Here is a 20,280-nt window from a genome sequence, read left to right as displayed (position 1 = left end):
CGTGCAAGGATCTTAGAGTCCGCTGTTTGGTAGAAGGCTGACTCCCCTGTATGGGGTGGTGCATGTGGTGTTGGGTACCATCTACCTGTCTACACCACTGATGTACAAAGAGGAGATCCTGCCCTGGCTCCAGCCAGCTGTGCCGCTGTGGGCGAGTACCACGGAGTTCAAGCTTTCTCCAGCTGCTAAATTAAAGGATTAGTGCTTTAACTTGGGTCAACCACCCATTTGCAAACCTGACAAGAACCACAAACACTCTTACTTCAAAAATGCATATAAGCAAATACCACCGATATTTTATATAGAGTATCAAGGGGTTGTCTTAGCCCTTACACTCCAGTCTAAACTGCTTGGTTGGTGATTATTAGACCAGCAGCCCTCTAGTATTCCTTTTAGCACTCCAAGCTAAAATAAAACAGCTGATGTTTAGTAGCAATATCTGCAAATTATTCAACACCATAGAAGAGTGTTTTGTTAAGACTAGAGACTAATCTAACACAATCTACTCGCCAACGTTAAATTGACCAGTAACCAATAGATGACGGGAAGAAAGTGTATGTAACTAGATATACCAAACTATAAATACTAATTTTAAAATCTTGGAAAGGTTTTGGAGGAGCCCTACTCTGTTTCTGAATTGGAATTTTTCATTTGCAAATACTTAACCAACCCACCAAGCCAGATAGAGCTCTATAGCGAAGCCTATGGAGGAGCCTTATAATGACGTTGTCCAAGTAATGTGCTTACCAATAATCACTCAAGCCAAAGGCTAAAGGTTCCCATGCTCCTGCCAATAGAAACACGCTCACAGTGGTTCATTCCAAGGGAAGAGCTGTCAAGATGTGCCTGAAGATTTCCTCAAAGGGAGAGATAATTCATGAGCAAACAAACATCATGTCCTTAATCTCTTCTATCCTGGGGTCAACCCAATATAGTTTTCTCCCATGATTTCAGTTGCTTTCTATACCAAGTCAGTAAGTAAAACTGATTCATACTGGTAAATTCCAGGTTCCAGCCTTGGTTTGAAGGGGCACACAATTCAGTAAGAGTGAAGGAGACTGGCCATGTAAGCCCATCCTGAATACTGACAACTTCCGTACCATTTACCTAACACTACAAACCCTACTCCATTTAAGTCTCTGAGATCTTTCTGCTGTATTTTGAGCTTTTCAACTTACCTTTTTTGGTGGGAGAGGAGGGAGGAGGAGAACAAAGGGAGAATTTGAAGTTTTTATTTCTGCTTGCATTCACTCAAATTGTGGTAAAGAAACTTAAAAGGTAACTTTGAAATTCTAGTGTCACTAGCCAACAATAAAAACTACCTAATTAGAAATGTTAGAGGTTTTTTTTGTTTGAGACAGAGTTGCTCTGTTGCCCAGGCTGGAGTGCAGTGGTGCGATCTCGGCTTGCTGCAACCTCCATCTCCCAGGTTCAAGTGATTCTCCTGCCTCAGCCTCCCAATTAGCTGGGATTACAGGCACACGCCACCACGCTGGGCTAATTTTTGTATAGACAGGGTTTCACCATATTGGTCAGGCTGGTCTTGAACTCCTGACCTCAGGTGATCCACCCACCTCAGCCTCCCAATGTGCTGGGATTACAGGTGTGAACCACTGTGCCCAGCCAAAATGTTAGATAGTTTTAACACTGGCTATAACATAGTCATAAATTAAAGAAGACACGGTCGTAAATGAAAGAAGACCTCTTTTTGGTGGGGGGAGTAGTAGGGGTGGGAGAGTGGAGTTATACATTTCTTCTTAGCAGTTGCTTCAACATAGTTTATTAATAAGGACTATCTGCTGAAGCATAGAAATACAATTATGTGGATACCATACTACGAATGGCCTGTTCCACCAGAGCAGGGATAGTTCTTATAGTGTATAAAATCCTCTGCCCCATTCAGCTCTCTTTATGGAACTTTCCTCAGAAGCATCAGAAAACACAGAATTAAATATCACAATTCTTGTTGAAGGCCAAAAATTAGTCCCTAGAAGGATTCTTTGACTTTCATCCTTCTACAAATTCACCCATCACCATTGTAGATAATGTGAGGGGTGAATTTGTAGAAGGGTGAAATTCAGAGCATTTTTTTATGGTCAATAGATTGTTCCTTTATTCCAGTCGTCTTCCCTTGATGTCCGCCTAACATTCCATAATAAATGGACAAATGGAAAAGCACAATTACTCTCTGCCAAAAGTCAGTCAACATTCTCCCAGGACACTCAGCCATCTAACTTGAAAACTGACTGGTAATAATATCATTCTAATTACTTTAACTAGAAATTTGTTATACAGAAATGCTTTCAGTGTGGGGAAAGAAAAATCACTTGCCACTTATCGAAAGAATTCTGCTTCATGTGACCATTTGCAATAATGAAACAAGTAAGACTTAACACTGGGTTCCAGTGTACAGCACAAGGATCAAGGCGAAACATAATGCTTTCATGACGTAAGAATAGGATAGACATTATTCCGGCTTTCCCCTACCCTTCATCATTTACCAATATTTCTTCAGTCTCAGGAATTTTTCAACCCCTGAGACTCCTAGATTTACTGCTCAAGACACAGCTATCCATCTTGAGGCTTTCTGCCAATGGCTCTAGTGCTTCTATTTCAACAGCTTATAGATTTGAAAGCTGGAAAGAGAGATATGTAAACAAATCCTCTAACTTTGATCTACGCACCCAGGTTCCTCAAAAGAAGCCCTTGGAGAGTCTGGGGTATACTAACTATATGACTTGTAGTTGTAATCATTAGAGTGACAACCCATTTCCAGTGGGTACCATTTTAGCTAACCCAAACCTTTCTTTTCCTAATGAATAGAGTGACTTTTTAAAAAATGGTATATTTGGGAAAGTATTTTAGAATGGCATCTGTTAACAAAACAAAAACACTCAAGTATATTTTCAAATAACAGAACTTGGCCTTACCAAGAGGTCTAAGAGCATCAGGTAAATAACCATTTTTATCAATGATTCATAATACATCCAGACTCCAAATGTTAAGGCTGACTTCTGACACTCTTCTCCGCCTACTCATACTCCATTTCCTAACTCCTTTACAGTAAAAATTGAAATCCCACATCCCTAACAACTAGACAGAAGCATCATGTTTACATCCTGACAAATTCATTAATTCTGTACCTCTGAAATAGTCAGCAAAAAGCCAGCACTGACTCAATCATGGATTTCCACAGACAGGTCTGTTCATATTTGTGATTGGTGTTCACCGAAAGGTCAGTGACTCCTGTTCCCAAGCATCTACGAGTCTCTAGATTTTCTTAACTGGCCTCTCTTCCTCAGCTCTTACAGACTATTGTTTTAAAACTACCACCATAGTGAGGGGAAAAACAAACAAACAAGCAAACAAAAAACCACCTTTTTTTGGCTCCCACTCCACTCATAATCAACATAACACAGACTGCTTCTGACCCAGATGTGATGGAAAGAGAGGGGCACAGAGTCAGGGGAGGTTTCTCCACACACCAAGCAAGCAATCAGTCACTTCCACAGCAGACATCAGCTGGGTGTCCAAAAATTCAATTCCGTTTTGACACCACTTACCTGGAAATAGCATCAAGTCTCATAGGTTGAAAGCTCAGTCCCATATGGCTGCCACCCACTTCAGATGCCCATCGCAAAGACAGGTTGTGGCCTGTTATAAATAGGCGTTCCCATGACCTTCCTCCTTAGGATTGATCTGCTACAGAGGCTCACAGAACTCAGGGAAACACTTTACTTATGCACATGTTACAAAGGATATGACAAAGGATACACAAGGACAACCAGATAAAAGACTCACAGGGTAAGGCATGTGGTGTGGCAGGGATCCCTGACCCTCTGGCAGCAGACAGATAACCAGTCAACGGCCTGTTAGGAACTGAGCCACATAGTAGAAGGTAAGAGGTGGGTGAGCAAGTATTACAGCCTGAGTTCTGCCTCCTGTCAGATCAGCCGGCATTATATTCTCATAGGAGTGGGAACCCTATTGTGAAGTATTCATGCAAGGGATCTAGGTTGCATGCTCTTTATGAGAGTCTAATGCCTGATGATCTGAAGTGGAGCCGTTTCATACCCAAACCATCCCTCATCCCCTCATCTGTGGAAAAAGTGTCTTCCATGAAACTGGTCCCTGGTGCCCAAAAGGTTGAGGATAGCTGTGATAAGGCACAGAGCACCCCTGTCCTCTCAAGGGCGCCATATGCTCCGCGAACCTCTGCAAGTTCAGCTATCTGGAAGCTCCCAGAACCCAGTCCTTTTGAGTTTTTATGGAGGCTTCATTACCTAGGCATGACTGATTACATTATTGGCCATAGGTGAGTGATTCAATCTTTAGGCCTATTCCCTCCTGGCTGTTGGTGGGTGGGGCTGAAATTAGTTCCCCACCCTTCTAATCATGCCTTGGTCTTTCAGGTGACCATTCTGAAGCTATCTGGGAGTCCCCAGCTATCAGTTGACTTATTAGCATGCAAAGAGGCATTCCTATCACTCAGGAGATTGCAAGAATTTTACAAGCTGTGTGTCAGGAAATTTATTACTATAAAGTACCTTATAATGCCATTGTTTTTTTCCCCAAAGGCACCAGCTTGATTAAATTCAGCAATTAAAACAATGGCCAACTTCTATAGTGTAAGTCAATGCTTTTCTAGTTTTCTGAGGGTTTGGAAACTCAAATCCTAGCTAAAACCTGTATCACTTTCAAATTGAAAGATTTAAAGGGAATAAACATTTAACCCCAAGTGACTAGAAGTCATTTAAAATATGTAGTCCTTAGATTATTTTATCTACTCAAAGACTCTTCAAAAGCAGATGAAAACACTGCCCAGACATATTTCATAAACCCAAGCTTTAATTTCAGAGCCCAAACATGAAATCTCTTCTCATTGTTTGAAATCTGAAACTCATTTCAAAGACTGCCTGGAAAAGTTAAAAAAAAAAAAGAAAATGGATTGCTCGTGACCTTTCCTTACATATGAAGTAATATTGTCACAGGTGAATCTCTGATAAGCAGGAAGCCATCATGTGTAATAGGATCTTATTTGCCACACTCCCAAACTCTTCTCTGAAGTCCTGTTCATTGCTGTCAGAAAGGAATCCAAAGTAATGGTAAACAATATAAAAAGTAGAGAGTCTCATGCATTCTTAATACCAAAATCAGAGAGAAATCTAGACCTGATGTGCCTGTTACACTAAAACGTGTGTATATGTATACTGCTGAATATACATAATATATATAATCTGTATAATCAATGCCTTGCTCAGTGTCCATCAGCAAAGGCAGAGAGGATAAATTTAAGGAAATGAATATTCCCACAAACACAACATGTTACTTCTCATATAAAAGCAGCCGGCCGGGTGCAGTGGCTCATGCCTGTAATCCCAGCAATTTGGGAGGCCAAGGTGGGCAGATTACGAGGTCAGGAGATCGAGACCATCCTGGCTAACACGGTGAAACCCTGTCTTTACTAAAAATACAAAAAAATTAGCCGGGCATGGTGGCAGGCGCCTGTAGTCCCAGCTGCTAGGGGAGGCTGAGGCAGGAGAATGGCGTGAACCCAGGAGGCGGGGCTTGCAGTGAGCCGAGATCCCACCACTGCACTCCAGCCTGGGCAACACAGCAAGACTCCGTCTCAACAACAACAACAACAACAACAAAAAAAGTTAGCAGCCAAAATGTGTTGCTGCTACTCATGAAAAATATTTTTTGGTGTGGTTTTCTTGACAGCTCCATTAAGAAAGTTATTTTATACATTCATCAAAGGAATAATTAGTGGTCCATCTTGTTAACTTTTTAGTATGCCCCCTATTAAGTGCTAGTTCTCATGTTATAAGAAAATTAAGGATTATTTTTAAGATAGAAAGCTTGAGTACAGTATTTTTGTAGATGAAGATAAAATATTTGAGCATGAAGATGTACATGAGAAAAAAATAAGACATTCATATTTTATTTACATATAGAAATGTTTTAAAGCTTTGCCAACATGGGCATTTTGGTTGTTTAGGATTAGTATTTGCTGGGAAGTAATTCACCTGTGAAATTATTTAACAGGTAGAATTATTTCTTAGTTTCTGGTTTGGGAGAAATGCTCAAGAGTTGAGCTTAAAATCATTTTATTCACACTGCTAAAGCTGAAAAATGTAAATAGGGAGCTTTCAATACATTTCAGATGAGTTTGGAGAATTCTAAAATATTCAATCCATTTATAATGAATACAAAACATCATTAGAAACTGGCAAAAAAAAAAAGTAGCTAAAAGTATTCGAGTTATCACATTACTGGGAAAGTTTCTTTTAAAAAGTTCAGTTATAAATAACATTCACTAAACATATTTAACCTTTTTTCAATTTTGGTGGTATAATTGTAGAAATTTATCGTTGACTTTTAAAATTTCACCTAAGCTTACCTGAGGCTCTGCATTATGTTACTCAATGATTCTGATGCCAAGTTTTGAAATCAAATTATAGGCCAGTCACCTTCAGTGATGTCAAAGGTAGAACCACAAGATAATCCAGCACTTTCCTCACAACCTGAAAACGGAATCTGTGGCAAGTACCTGCTCAGGTGTCAGACTCTGCTCTAAACAACTGCCTGTCATGTAACAGGCTACTTGGAAGTAGCAACATACAACTCCTATAGTCAATTCTTAACTTCTTAACCACAATTTCATCAGTGCAAAAAATATAGGAGCAGTGGGGACCAGACTTATATATACTGAAATGTTAAACAACAAAACTCTTATTTTGAAGTGTGGGAGGGGAGGAAGCACCTCAATCAGTTGCTTTATGTTCCTTTTAGTGGCAGAAGAATGACACAATCCAATATTTTCATCCACAGCTTCCTAAACACAAAGCTGTGGATTTCACAAATGTAAACATACTGCATAATCTGCCCACTGGGAGTTCATAGTTTAGTAAGGACTCAGAAGATAATTCCACTGTGCAGACCACAAGGCTGATAAAGTAAACAGCACAAGGCCAGTAATGAAGGATGTGTAAGGAAAGACAGATTATATCCAGGAAGGAATAAGGACGGGAGATGATATAGAAAATACCTAGGAAGACTCCAGGGGTATGTAACATTTGGGATGTTGTGAAGAATGAGTAGGTTCTTCTGGGAGGAGCCCTTCATTTGTGAGAAGAGGAATCACGAGAGAGGAAGAGGTAGGCAGGATCAACATCAGCGAAGACGCAAAGGGAGAAACTCTCTGGATGTGTTTACAGGGCAGGAAACTACTCCTGTTGAGGATGCAGAGAATGGTTACAGGTCAGCCGTGAGGAAGGAGGCTGGAAAGTAGCCTTGAGCCAGGAACGGAGAGGACTCTGAACACCAAGTCTTATTTGTTAGTCACTGAAGATATTTTGAGCAAGGAAATGATAAATTAAAGCTAAAAGAGTCTCCTTGTTATCGGAGGTTTCACCTTCAGAGGTTTCAGTTAGCAGAGGTCAATCACAGTCTAAAAATATTAAAGGAAAAATTCCAGAAATAAACAATTCTTAAATTTTAAATTGCGCACTGTTCTGAGTAGCATCATGAAATCTTGTGCTGTCCCCCGATAAGAATCATCCCTCCGTCCAGCATCTCCCCGCTCCTGCCTGTTAGTCACTTAGCAGCCATCTAGGTTACCGGATCGACTGCTGTGTGCTATATACAGTACTTGTGTGCAAGTCATCGTTATTTTCTCTCATTATTGCCCCAAGGTGCAAGAGTAGGGATGCTGGCATTTCAGATGTGCTAAAGAGATAAGTCAAGTGCTTCCTTTGAGGAGATGAAAGTTCTCAACTTAAAAGAAAAAAAATCTTATGCTGAGGTTGCTGATATCTACAATAAGAATGAATCTTCTATCCTTAAAATTGTGAACAGTGTATTTTTTGTTTCATTATTAATTATTGTTGTTAACCTTTTACTGCACCTAATTTATATTTAAACTTTATCCTAAGTATGTATATATGTATAGGAAGAAACAGCATGTATGTATATAGGGTTCCGTGCCATGATTTTAGGCACTGGGTGGTCTTAGAACATATCCCCTGTGGATAAGAAGACTTCTCTCTACTGTATGCTTCTTTTATAAAGACTAATCTCACTAACCAAGGTGTTGAAGTAAGAATTGGAAAAATGGCTGAATTTCAGCAATAAGGATAAATATAATTGGATAATTTTAATAGCTACTTTGAATTTTTAATTTTTTTAATAGTACTTACTATGTCCAGGCTGGGTGTCGTGGCTCACACCTGTAATCCCAGCACTTTGGGAGGCCGAGGTGGGTGGATCACCTGAGGTCAGGAGTTCGAGACCAGCCTGGCCAACATGGTGAAACCCCGTCTCTACTAAAAATACAAAAATGTAGTCCCAGCTACTCAGGAGGCTGAGGCAGGAGAATCTCTTGGACCCGGGAGGCAGAGATTGCAGTGAGCCAAGATCACGCCACTGTACTCCAGCCTGGGTGACGGAGGGAGACTCTGTCTCAAAAATAAATAAATAAATAAAAAATAAGTACTTACTATGTCCTAAAAGTTTTACATAAACTAATTTATTCCTTAGAGTGAGTTGGTTAATTAGGCATTATTATCCAGATTTTACAAGGGAGGAAACTGGCTAAGAGCGGTTCTGTAACTTGCCCAATACTGCAGAGCTTTTAAAAAGTGGTACAAGGATTTGAACCCATTGCTGTAGGACTCCTAAGTCCATGCTCTTAAAAAACTTTCTATCTTACCCCCTAATCTAGATATAAATCAGGGAACATATTTCAAATGAAACCGTGACTCCATTGAAAAGTATGCCAGCAGGTAGTCAGCCTCTAAGATGGTCCTTAATGATCCGCATCTCCTGGCATCCATGCCCTTCTGTAATCACCTCCCTTGAGTGTGGGTTGAACTTACTAGTTCACTTCTAACCAACAGAAAACAGCCGAAGTGATGGAATGTCGCTTGCGAGATTCAGCGGTTTCCCTCTCCAGCACTGCTCGGGCTCTCTCTTGGCTCACCATCTCTGGGGGAAGCCTGCTGCCACGTCGCGAGGCAGTCTTTTGGAGAGACCCATGTGGGAGGGATGGAAGCCTGCCAACAACCATGTGAGAGAGAGCTTGGAAGCAGATCCCCCTCCCCCGGTGGAGCCCTCCTGCCTGATGAGACTGCAGACCAGGCCAACGGCTTCATTGCAACCTCGAGAGAGTTTGAGCCAGAGACTCCCAAACTAGATTCTTGACCCACAGAAATGAGGAGCTAAGAAATATTTATAGGTGGCCAGGTGCGGTGGCTCATGCCTGTAATCCCAGCACTTTGGGAGGCCGAGGAGAGTGGATCACCTGAGGTCGGGAGTTCTAGACCATCCTGGCCAACATGGAGAAACCCCATCTCTACTAAAAATACAAAAATTAGCCGGGCCTGGTGGTGCATGCCTGTAATCCCAGCTACTCAGGAGGCTGAGGCAGGAGAATCTCTTGAACCCGGGAGGCAGAGGTTGCAGTGAGCCGAGATTGTGCCACTGCACTCCAGCATGGGCAACAAGAGCAAAAAAAAAAAAAAAAAAAAGAAAAGAAAAAGAAATAGTGTTTCGATCTGTGGACAGGCCCTAGACAGAGCTGCCTTTAACACATCTTTTTCCCTTTCCCTCACATGCTTGATCCCATCTCAGTCAAAAAAGGAAAAAAAAAAAAGTTTTCTTCCTTCTCGGCCTAAGATTCCTGATACTGTCCCCAGATGCCATACATGTATTGGCCTCCCAGAAATCACCCAGTGATTTTCTACCCATGAAAAGTTTATATGTCTCATGCCCTCAGAGTCTTGAACTGCAAATAAGCTAAAACAAACAAACAAAAAACCTGGTTTGGTGGGGAAATGGGTGCTCATGGGTTGGCATTTCCATTTTGGTAGGGATCTTTTTCTAAGGCCATAGCTTTACTCAAAGCCCAGTGGAAAAAGACATTTAAAAAAAAATAATAAAAACCTTTCAGGAACCCCCAAGTCACTCCATTGGGGTGAACTCCCCTGTGACACTAGAGAGGTGATGAAGCTTGGTGGTTAGGGCAGTTTTCTGAGTCAGAAATCTCAGCTTTTCCATTCTCTAGTCTTCAGATCATGAGTAACCTCACTGGTGCCCAAGTGTTCCACCTGTAAAATGAAATAATAAGACTACCTCAAGGAACCTGGTGGGAAGATTAAATGGGTTAATACAGATAAAGTACACAGAAAGTGCCTGGTAAGTAGTCAATAATTGTTTGCTATTACTATTACCATTTTTACTTTTATTAGAATTGGCTCAGAAAGAACCCAAAGAGGGAAATGCTCAAAGGGAAGAAAGGGATGAGAGGAGAGTACACTTAACTGATTTGGTTGTTTAGCTTGAAGGCAATGTCCAGCTGCAGGATACACAGCATGAATTGGAACCAAGGACTCATCTCCATGTTGGGGAGGGGAATGTGGACGGAAAACACGATGTCATTGGCTTCAATTTCCCTTGGAATGGCTTCTTCAATGTCTCGGATCTTGTCACAATGATTGGGTCCCCAAGGCATGAACCATTTTGTCTTGTGATGGTTCTTACGGGCATCCACACATTTCACCGACATGTAGGACACTGCCGTCGTGGGTCCTGGAGCTGAAAAGAGAAAGTTTGTCTGTTTTAGAAAAACCATCCACTGAAACGACTGTTTCTGGTTAATATTCTTTCCACTACTGTGTTCCCTCCAGTTTTTGTACCGCCTTCTACAACTGGGGCTCAGCGATACTTAGGGATCTTCCAAACCCCGGGGAGGATCTTTCAGTGACCTGCAGAGGTGTCATAACAGTATCCTGAGAACCTTCCCATTATGTTTTCAATTGCTGTGAAAGAATACATTTGTAACCAATCTAGTTATACTTCCGCACTTCAAAACAATGTCACAAAAAATCAACTGTGCTACAGTTCCCACCTGATTGAGGTCTTGGAGAGCTCTGGTGCTTCATAGAGAACAGTATCTAAAGTCAGAAGACCTTAGTCTTCAAACCTGGATTCGAAGCCTGGTTAAAAACTTACTGTCAGTGAATCTTGGGTAAGTCGGTTACATCTATAATAGCTTCAGGACCCTCATCTGAGAAACGAAAGAGTTTCTAAGATTCCTCTTGGCTCTAAAATTGTACAACATTGCTTTTGCTTAAGATAAAGAACTAGGGGTCACCACTTAGCTTGGTACCTAGCAGAGAATGGGAACTCAAACACTGACTGATACTTCAAAAGTGTACTAAAATATAAATGATGCACCTCAAGACAGCAAAGCAACTTTGAAATGTGTAACTTTAAAAACACTATTTTGTGATTATATAATGGTTATATGATTATAATATTAATAACTTGGAAAATACAGAAGTTTTAAGTTCAAAACAACATTTACCCAAAATCCCACTAGAGGGAAGTAACCACTGTTGGAAAAATGTCACAATGCCATCTGTCTTTTCTATAACTGTGTAATTAGATAAAAAGTTCACACATGAATTAAATTGTGTAACTTTAAAATATACACAAATATTAACACATTTATAAAATAGTTATATCATGCATAGTTTTGTAGTCTTTTCTTTTTATTCACTTAGAAAAGCAGAGTAGTGTGTGATAACACCAGCTCTGGAGGCAACCTGTCTGGTGTCAAATCCTGGCTCTCTCATTTTTAGTTGTGTCACCACAAATCCACACTAGGAAAGTTTTGGGCAAATTACTAAGCCTATCTCTGTATCGGTTTTATCTTCTCTTAGATGGCAATAATAATAGTACCAATCTTCCCAAGTCATTGCATATTTTAAACAAGTTAACATATTAAAGCACTCAGAGTAGTGCTTGGGCACACACAAAATATAAAATATTAGCCATTGTATCATATTTTCTTTATAATTAAAATCTTTCAATTAGTAGTTGCAAAATAGTCACTCACACAATACACCAAAATCAACTTCTCCTTCATCAGTTTGTAAAGGTTATCTATAAGAATAATCCTTTGCCTAATATGTTTTGTTGGAAATTTCTCCTAAATTTTCCATCTGCTATCTAAATTTGTTTATGCACAGTTAAATAGAGAAGTTCCAGATCTTATATGGAATCCCTCTTTTATGTTTTTTCCCCCATGCTTTTGTGCTTAGAGAAACTGACCTTCTTCATCTCAAAATTCAATAGTCATCTATATTGACTTCTATTTATTTTTTGCAATTTCATTTTTTCTAATATTTAAACAGTTGATCCATCTGAAAATTGCTATAAGAGATGTGGTGAGGTTCTAGTTTTATTTCTTAAATATTTAAATTATAGTTTATTGAACAGACCCTCCCTTTTGTTGATTTACCATATCACTGTTAACCTTTATGTATATAAGCATACGTTTCTGAACATCTGTTCTTTTCCATGCATTAAACTGTCAATTCACGGGTCAGCGAAACATTGCTTTGAATTCTATAAATTTATTATTTTTATCAATATCTGCTAGAGTAACTCTCTTCCCCAATCCATTTCAAATTTACATCTTTTTGCTAGGATATTGAAGATTAAATTTATAAATAATAAATATATAATAATAAATTAATGTGGACAGAATTAGCATCCTTCCCCAGCATTTAGTTTTCCCAAGAACAGTACTTGCTTCTCCATTGTCTACAATCTGTTTTTAAATTTCTTGGGAAACTTTCATTGTTTTCTTTATGTGGGTCCTACTAGTGTATTTTAAAATAGATACCTCTACAAACCTTTGAAAGTTAGTAGTTAAAAGAAAATGTCATAAATTATGGTTTATGTGTGTGGTTTAAATATGTGTATTTCTGTGCATCTGATACTTGGTATATTATGTTTGCAGAAATTCTCTCTTATTTAATAGAGATCAGATAGCAATGGAGAGACATAAAGAGCAAAAAGAAAGTTATATGAGGCAAAAATGTGTATTATTAATATTCTGCCCTACTTCTAATGTTCGAATCCACATTATTTTTCTATTCTATTAAATATCTATTTTAATGATACATTTTTAATAAAATGTTATGTTTGTAAGAAGTTAGGACAATGCCTATTAACACTTACCAGAAAACTCAACACCACTAAGCTCTAGCTGAACATCCTTCATGTAGAATGCTGAACACTGCAATACAAGTTGCCACTAACCCCTGCTACAGACGTTTTTCTTTAAAACTCAAAACTGTATCACAAAGACCTCAATCTAATCCATCTAAAATCAGACATCTGACTTATTCTTAGAAATATGAGTCAATCAAACTTTGGTTATCCTGACTCAGCTAAATAGCCCACTGACATTAGAAAAGCCAAATGGCACATTTAACTGAACCCTTTTTAATGTGGTTGGAGAAATAAACAGTGAGACAAAAGTCATGAATTCTATTTTCGGCTAACATACTCAAACTGACTATTTGCTGCAGAAAATAGTTACTACATTTTAAAACTTCTATTCTTCCAAAATGAACCTAACCTTTTTTTCTTTATTTTTTACCTTCTTGAAAAACAAGTCTCTCACTTCTTGACCAAAACGAAAAATAACTGGCTGAGTTGCTCAGCTAAGCTCCAAAACCACATTCCAAACTTAATAACAGAGAAGCTGAACACTTTACGGTCACAAAGGCAGCATTTTTAATGAGTGCAGTGAACGCCTGCCTTTTTAGGGGCCTGCATTATTTTCATCCTCTCATTAGTGTTTCTTCTATAAAGAAAAGAAATCCCAGAAATACTAATATTTTCATAAATATCATGGCAGTGAACTTGGAGAAGCCTCAAGTGCGTCTCAAGCTATCCTATGAGAATCACAATTTTTTTCACTTGAATAAATTAGTCCTCAAGTCTCAAAAATGTTTTCCATAACTTCAAAACCTGAAGATAATTCAACATTTTCCGTTTTTCTAATAGTGTTCAAAAGAGAAAACACATGTATTGCTTGAGAAAGTAAACAGACATCCTGATATTCAAACATGTACAGTTCCCCCAATAATACATCCACAGCTCAGTGCAATGTCCTACTCCAGCTAAAAGTGAATTCCCAAGTGTTTCTTTATATACACAGCATTATCAAGTAAACCAAAAGCAAAGCTTATAGCTGGTAGCTGGTCACCTACCATAGAAGGTGTTTTCATTAGCTATAGTCAAAATTTTAGCTACACAGGTCACAAATTGTGTCTAGAATCAAAAAAAGTTTGATCTGTCTTTAAATTTTTTTAAAGTGTGTGGGATTAAGAGAAAAGAGCTAAATGGAGGAAGTTTAAATTATCTTCAACCTTTGAACAAGCCACAATAACAGGTATTTGTAATGAAGGCCTTACTTAGTCACTTGCGTGGTTCTAGGGATTAATAGAGTTTGTGTATTCAAGAGGGGGCTGGATAAATTCAGGGCAACAAACTGAGTCATGTTTGCTCAGGTGAAAGCTAAAAATAACCACTCCCCAGTATTCCTAGGATAGTAATGCAATATTACCCAGCTGCCTCAGCACACGTTATAAATGTCTCCTCCACCCACCCATAGCATAAGGTTTAACTGAAAACAAGTAGGCCAAAATCTACTTCTCCACCAGACCAATTCAATGACAGAACGATTTGGCCAAAACCAAACATGCCTAGTCGCTGTAAAGTGGTTAACTCACGGCTGGTTAAGATAGCCTTGGGAATATGCACAGAAGTTATAAAACCATGAGCTATTTATCAAAAATGCAGTCCACTATGAATTCAGTTCTTTTTACTTTATCAAACATGACCATTTTATTTTGTCTGTATTTCAATACGGTATTTTTGGCCTCCACTTTTCCACTATAGTACACAAATTGTGAAATGTGATTCTACACAACATTTAATGTTAAAGTGATTTGAAATCAATAAGACTTCTAACAAATTCAAGGTGTGAAGAAATGTACAACCACAACTTGAGGTCTCTCTGAACATTCAGTGGTCCGTCAGTTACACGAATAATTACTATGGCTCACAGCATATTGTCCAAATTTGTCTTGAGTATCTACCATGCACCAGACGCTGCCGGTGCTGGAGTAACCCTAATAGGCACCAACCATATGGAACGTACAAATAACGGAGGAAGCAGACAATAAGTAAACAATTTCAGGAAAAAATAATTTTGATGAATGTTATATGTAAACTGACACTCCCTGAGAAGGGGCAACAGCCAGATATTTGGGAGGTGGGAGAAATGAATACACTAGAATGACAGGAAAAAGCCAGTCATCGTCACAACATAACCTTGAACAAAAATGTAAGTGAACAATGACTAAACCTGTAGTACTTCTTTTGGAAGAATATTCATTGACTCCAGTCAGCTTCCTGTTATTTCACTTCAAATGGCTATCCAGTTTACAAATTACTATCTAGCCAACCGCTAGCATTTATCATGCTTAAAATTGAGTCAACATTAAATCATTAGCCCCCATTCCTTCCAGAACCTGTAATTTAAGAGTTAGACAGAGAGAGATACAAGACTTGGTTGCCTCTTAGAAAAGTTAAAATAAAACTAAAACAACATGCTGACATGACACATGGTCTCCATTTAAGCCAGCATAGACTATTTATTTCTTTGCTTTATGACGAGTCATGAACATTTCTTTAGCAATCACCTAGGAGCATTACTATTATGCAGGTACCGTACTAACTAAAGACAGAGACAAATGGCCTCCCAAACCCCCATTTGCTCACAGGCTAGTGTGGGAGGCTGAGAAGTTCACAAAGAATTACATCCTGATTGGAAATTTCTCCGACAGAGGTTTGCACAGATGCTCCAGTTGTAAAAAGAGCTGAGGGTGGCTTTCGGCAGGGCTTAGCCTTGGAAGAGAGCAGGTAATAGCCGAGGGAGAATGGGGGATGGCCAAGGAGGGAAGGTGCTGAGGCAGAGATAGAACATGTGCTGGGTCACAGAATATCTAAAACAATCGTATTTTCTGCAGATGTCTGTGCTTGAATATTAACAATTAAAAAGAGATCATTTAACAGGTGAAAACTGCAGTACACTCTTATCTCTGTGTCCACCCTTGCCTTTTCTAATCAGTGGTCTAGTTCCAACTAGAGTGCCTTGGCCTCTGCTCCCAATAGTCCCGGCTGTACTCTATAGAGCACCATAAAGAAGGAATAATAAACAGACCCACACATAACAAAGAACTTTTATTTGGCAGGAATGTTTCCTTTTATGACACCTATCTCTGCCCTGTAACTAGCCACAAGGCCAGACCAGAGATCTGCGGGAGAAGGGGGAGTGAGAGGGTGGTCAGGTGCGAACGGAGAAGCTCCCCGTCCTGTTCCCACAAATGGCCCCAAAGAGCCTTTGAAGTCTCAGTCATCAGGTGACAACAGCCTCCCTCTAAATTAGAGGAAGAATGTCTGCCTTGCAACGAAGATGATGTTTAAAGAATACTCTGCTTTGGGGTACAAGGGGAAGGAATGTGGAGAATAGACCAGTTGAAAAGGGAATTCCTGTTTGTAAGAATTAATAATCAACACCACCATTTTAAAAAGTAATGACTTAAAGTAAAAATGGTCAAAGATTTCAGAAATGTTTTAGAGAATTTTATGTTCACAATAGAATTTATCTAACAAAAATGATAGGAACAACAATACACATTGATTTAAAAACATACAAAAAGTTGGTAGCAAGCTTTCTCCTCTTGACTTGAGACATTGATTTAACACCTGAAAACTAATCTCAGTTAAAAAGCTGCCAGCACCATCTCTCCACCTGTAAAAATGTGCATGTTTATTTATATTTTATAATTTCATTTTATTTATTCTCTATCTTGTTCCATGAAACATTTTAGGGTACTAGAAGTGGTTAGTAGCCTTTATTTTTTAAAAATAATTGGGACTGATTTCAAAGGATAGAATTAATGTTGGGGCGGGCTTGGGCAGAGACTACAAATTACTTGGTCTATGTCTATATCTTCTAAAGTTTGGGGAGCTGATATTCTCCAGCTATTGCTTTTTTTTTTTCCAGCTATTGCTTTTGAAGCAAGAGCTGGGAAATATAAGCTCCTCAAACTTTTGAAGCAATAGCTGAAAAATGAATATAAGCTCCCAAAACTTTTACCTGATCTATGAAGTTGAATGGCTCAATATCCATTTTACTTTGAAATGTAGAGAAAACCTCCATTGCACTATGAATGGTATTTATAAGAACTAAAAGGCATATGCCCAAATTGGTTCTAAGCTCTGCCTATCTAAATATCTCTGCTTGCCTTATGAGAACTTATATAAAACATATTGAGCACTTAAACCCTTGGGCAATTGCAGAGTGTGCTTTGGATTTTTTCATGTATCAAGGTGGGGAGGGTCGAAAAGAGGGAGAAAGGGAACACAGTTGTCAGAAAAGGCTAGATGAATTCCTGTTATATAACTACATTTTTTTTAAATGCCCCCAGAGTACTTATTTAACCTAAGAAAATCTTTAGCTAAATTTAGAAATTAGCTTTAAATATTCTCGATTTACCTTAGACATTCCACATGCCTTTCGCCAGCTCAAAAGCCTTAATTCTGGTTAAAAGGAAATGTGAAATATACTGCACAACTTAAGTGGCCAGATCATATTAACTGGCTGAGCTGTGAGGTCTTACAAGCCAATCCTGCTTACCATTCACTGAAAGTCAGTTCCTAACAAGATTTCTTAATATCTGCCATACCACTGATCTAAGTTTTGGATGGCTAATTAGAATGAGCTCTTCAAAAAGTTCCGCTAAAGAAAGTGCAAATATTTGCATTAAATTGACTTAGTACTTAAATGATTCAGTGTGTTAATTCTTTTACTGAAATTGCTCTGAAGTTATAGTAGACACTTATGCTATCTCCACCACCTACTTTGAAGAGAAGATTCTCCTATATTTCAACCATACCCATTAAATCTTACTAGCTTACTAAATGAAGTATTATTTCACAATTCAATCTCAATTACTGGAGAGCTGAAAGTGTGTCTACAGAGACTAGACCAGAAGTGATTTTTAGAATTATCAAAGTTATGCCCTTGTGCATGAAATGGGGTACGCTAAGTGAAATGAAATTCATTCTTGCCAGCCATTTTCAGTCAGTTAGTTATGCTAACATCTGTTCTAGGAAAGCTAATTTTTTTAATAGAGCAGAACATTCCTTTACACTGAACCACTACCACCAAAACACACAAAACTACACAGCAGAGTTGAATGCAAAATAACTTGTACCATACACACAAAAGTCAAGCACTTATTTAAAAATAGTTCTCTACAACATAAACTCATGAAATTACAGATATTTTTACAGCAAATTTCCAAAAATTGTAGCAAACGCTTGTATAATACCTTCCGACTCAAAAATATTGAAAAAATCATATGTTTACATTTTAGGCAGACGAGGATTTTGAATGCTTCGCCTACAACATCAATTGTTGTGGAGCCGAAGATGTAACAGCTTTTGAAGAATAGAAGAATCACTCTATACTTGTCAGGATCTACGTGGCAAACAAGCGCCACTTGGCTTCTGTTACCTGCCTGGCGTGGATCCCATGGAATGGAGGAGCACTGGAACCAAGAGGAAAAAAATTAAAGTGCTTTGGGACAGTGAGCCAAACTCTTACATAGTATTTGAAATGGTGTGGTAAACATGAAATTATTTTAGGCTCAAGACTGGCGCTAGTTTTTTTACCCTCTTTTTGAAAAAATAATAAAATGCACATAAAGGGCCCTGCCAGAGGTTTAGCTCATAAAATCTGCCAATCATTAGATGTGTAGCAATCCAGCAGTGGCCTGGATTAGGACTCAAAAACTGACCCTTACCACCCTTGGTGTCCTGCAGCAAAGAGCGCCTACATCGAAAAGACTGACGGAAGTACATCAAATTACGAATTTCTCTATCCCTGAAAAATGCCTGCAATTTCTGTTTCTCCGTCACTCCAGAAATACTCAAAACAGCAAAAATTAAATACATATGAAGTGAACACAAAAGACCTCCACAGAAAAACCAGTGGCTCATCTGTTGACGCTATTGCTCATTGCTCGGCTGCCCAGTCATCTGGGCTAAGTTTTAACTTTGGGCCAGTGCTTCAAAATCAGCAAACTTTCAGCCAAAAGACTGTGGAATGCAGCCAAGACCACCTATGGAAAGTGAATTATAGCATCTTTAATTTACTACCTTGGGCTATGATCTCATAAACCCAGCATGGAGGGTGCACCAGTTCTTGTGTGGGAAATCTCTCAGAGCCCCCGTGGAGGCCCCCAAAGTGGCTCTGGCAAAGCTGTAGGGGTGGAGGTGACAAAAAAGGGGACACCTGGCTCTCCTTCTTAAATAAGCTCACCATAGGCACACGTTTATATTGGAATTTTAGGATCAGAAAATACCAAAATTAAATTTTCTAGAAGAAACACAGTCAGTGGCTTTGTTCTAAAGTGCCTATTACACTCTACAAGTTTCCAACGTTTGTTATTTAAAATAATCAGACATCTATTATTCATAAATTACATACATTCTTTTATCAATATTATTAATAATAAACATGAATCACAACTAGTATGTGAATTGCAAAGAACTTTCACATACATAGATTATCAAATCCCCCTAGTTAACAAGTCACGTAATTAGCACCATTGCATATTAGAAGATCAGTGGTTTTTATCTCATCAGTAAATAGAGCTAGGACTGGAACCCAGATCTGATTTCATATCCAATGCTCCTTCCAATACAACTATCTGTTTATTTATTAACGCTCACTATCTATTAGCACTCTCAGATTACCTGAGATAGTTGCAGAGCTGAGGGATGAATGAAGACGATTGTGGCCGTAAGTAGCTTGCTGAAGCTCCATAGGCAAGGCACTACCAGCACTGGGCTGGCGTCACACAAAGGGAGCCAGCAAGATAGCTTTTCTGGGAGACTTACAGTCAGGGACGGAGTACCTCTAAGACTTCCATAAAGAAATGATGGAGTAATAGGCTCCTGAAAATGCACCAAACTCCCTTGAATCTAACAGATACTCTCCCCGTTTCTACCAGGTCTTGGTTATTACTTCATGTTGCAGGTAGGCAGTGTTTAGGATGTTCGCCTAGACAAGATCTGACTCAGGAAGACAGCACTGCCATGGACTTGCAGGCATAGTAAGAGACAGGGACTCAAGTCAGAGAAAATCTGAGTCCACAGCGACCTACGGAAGAATTACTGATAATTCAGGTAGGCAAACAATGGCACAGTTTGACTCAGGAAAGGGTGGGTTCCTTATCCACGGAAACATTCGGGAAGTAAATGGATAGATAAGAGCAAGAGCCTGAACTAAATGTAAGTTCCTCTCAGTCACAATGATGAAGTCTCCTATCCATGCATATG

At 39.0% G+C, this 20,280-nt stretch overlaps 1 protein-coding gene across 2 annotated transcripts in view; it reads right to left on the bottom strand.

Annotated features, from left to right (window-relative positions):
- WLS (Wnt ligand secretion mediator) overlaps nt 1-20,280 on the bottom strand; it is a 129,718-nt gene that overhangs the window by 81,043 nt on the left and 28,395 nt on the right. For both annotated transcript variants that reach the window (XM_032155640.2, XM_032155639.2), the window contains exon 2: nt 10,324-10,596. In XM_032155640.2, coding sequence (XP_032011531.1) covers nt 10,324-10,596 — 273 coding nt within the window. The remainder of the gene's footprint in view (nt 1-10,323; nt 10,597-20,280) is intronic.

The sequence above is a fragment of the Hylobates moloch genome, unplaced genomic scaffold (genome assembly GCF_009828535.3).
Source record: "Hylobates moloch isolate HMO894 unplaced genomic scaffold, HMol_V3 SCAFFOLD_5, whole genome shotgun sequence".
NCBI classification, from domain to species: domain Eukaryota; kingdom Metazoa; phylum Chordata; class Mammalia; order Primates; family Hylobatidae; genus Hylobates; species Hylobates moloch.
Note: the sequence above shows the minus strand (reverse complement) of the source record. Positions and strands in the feature narration are given on the sequence as shown.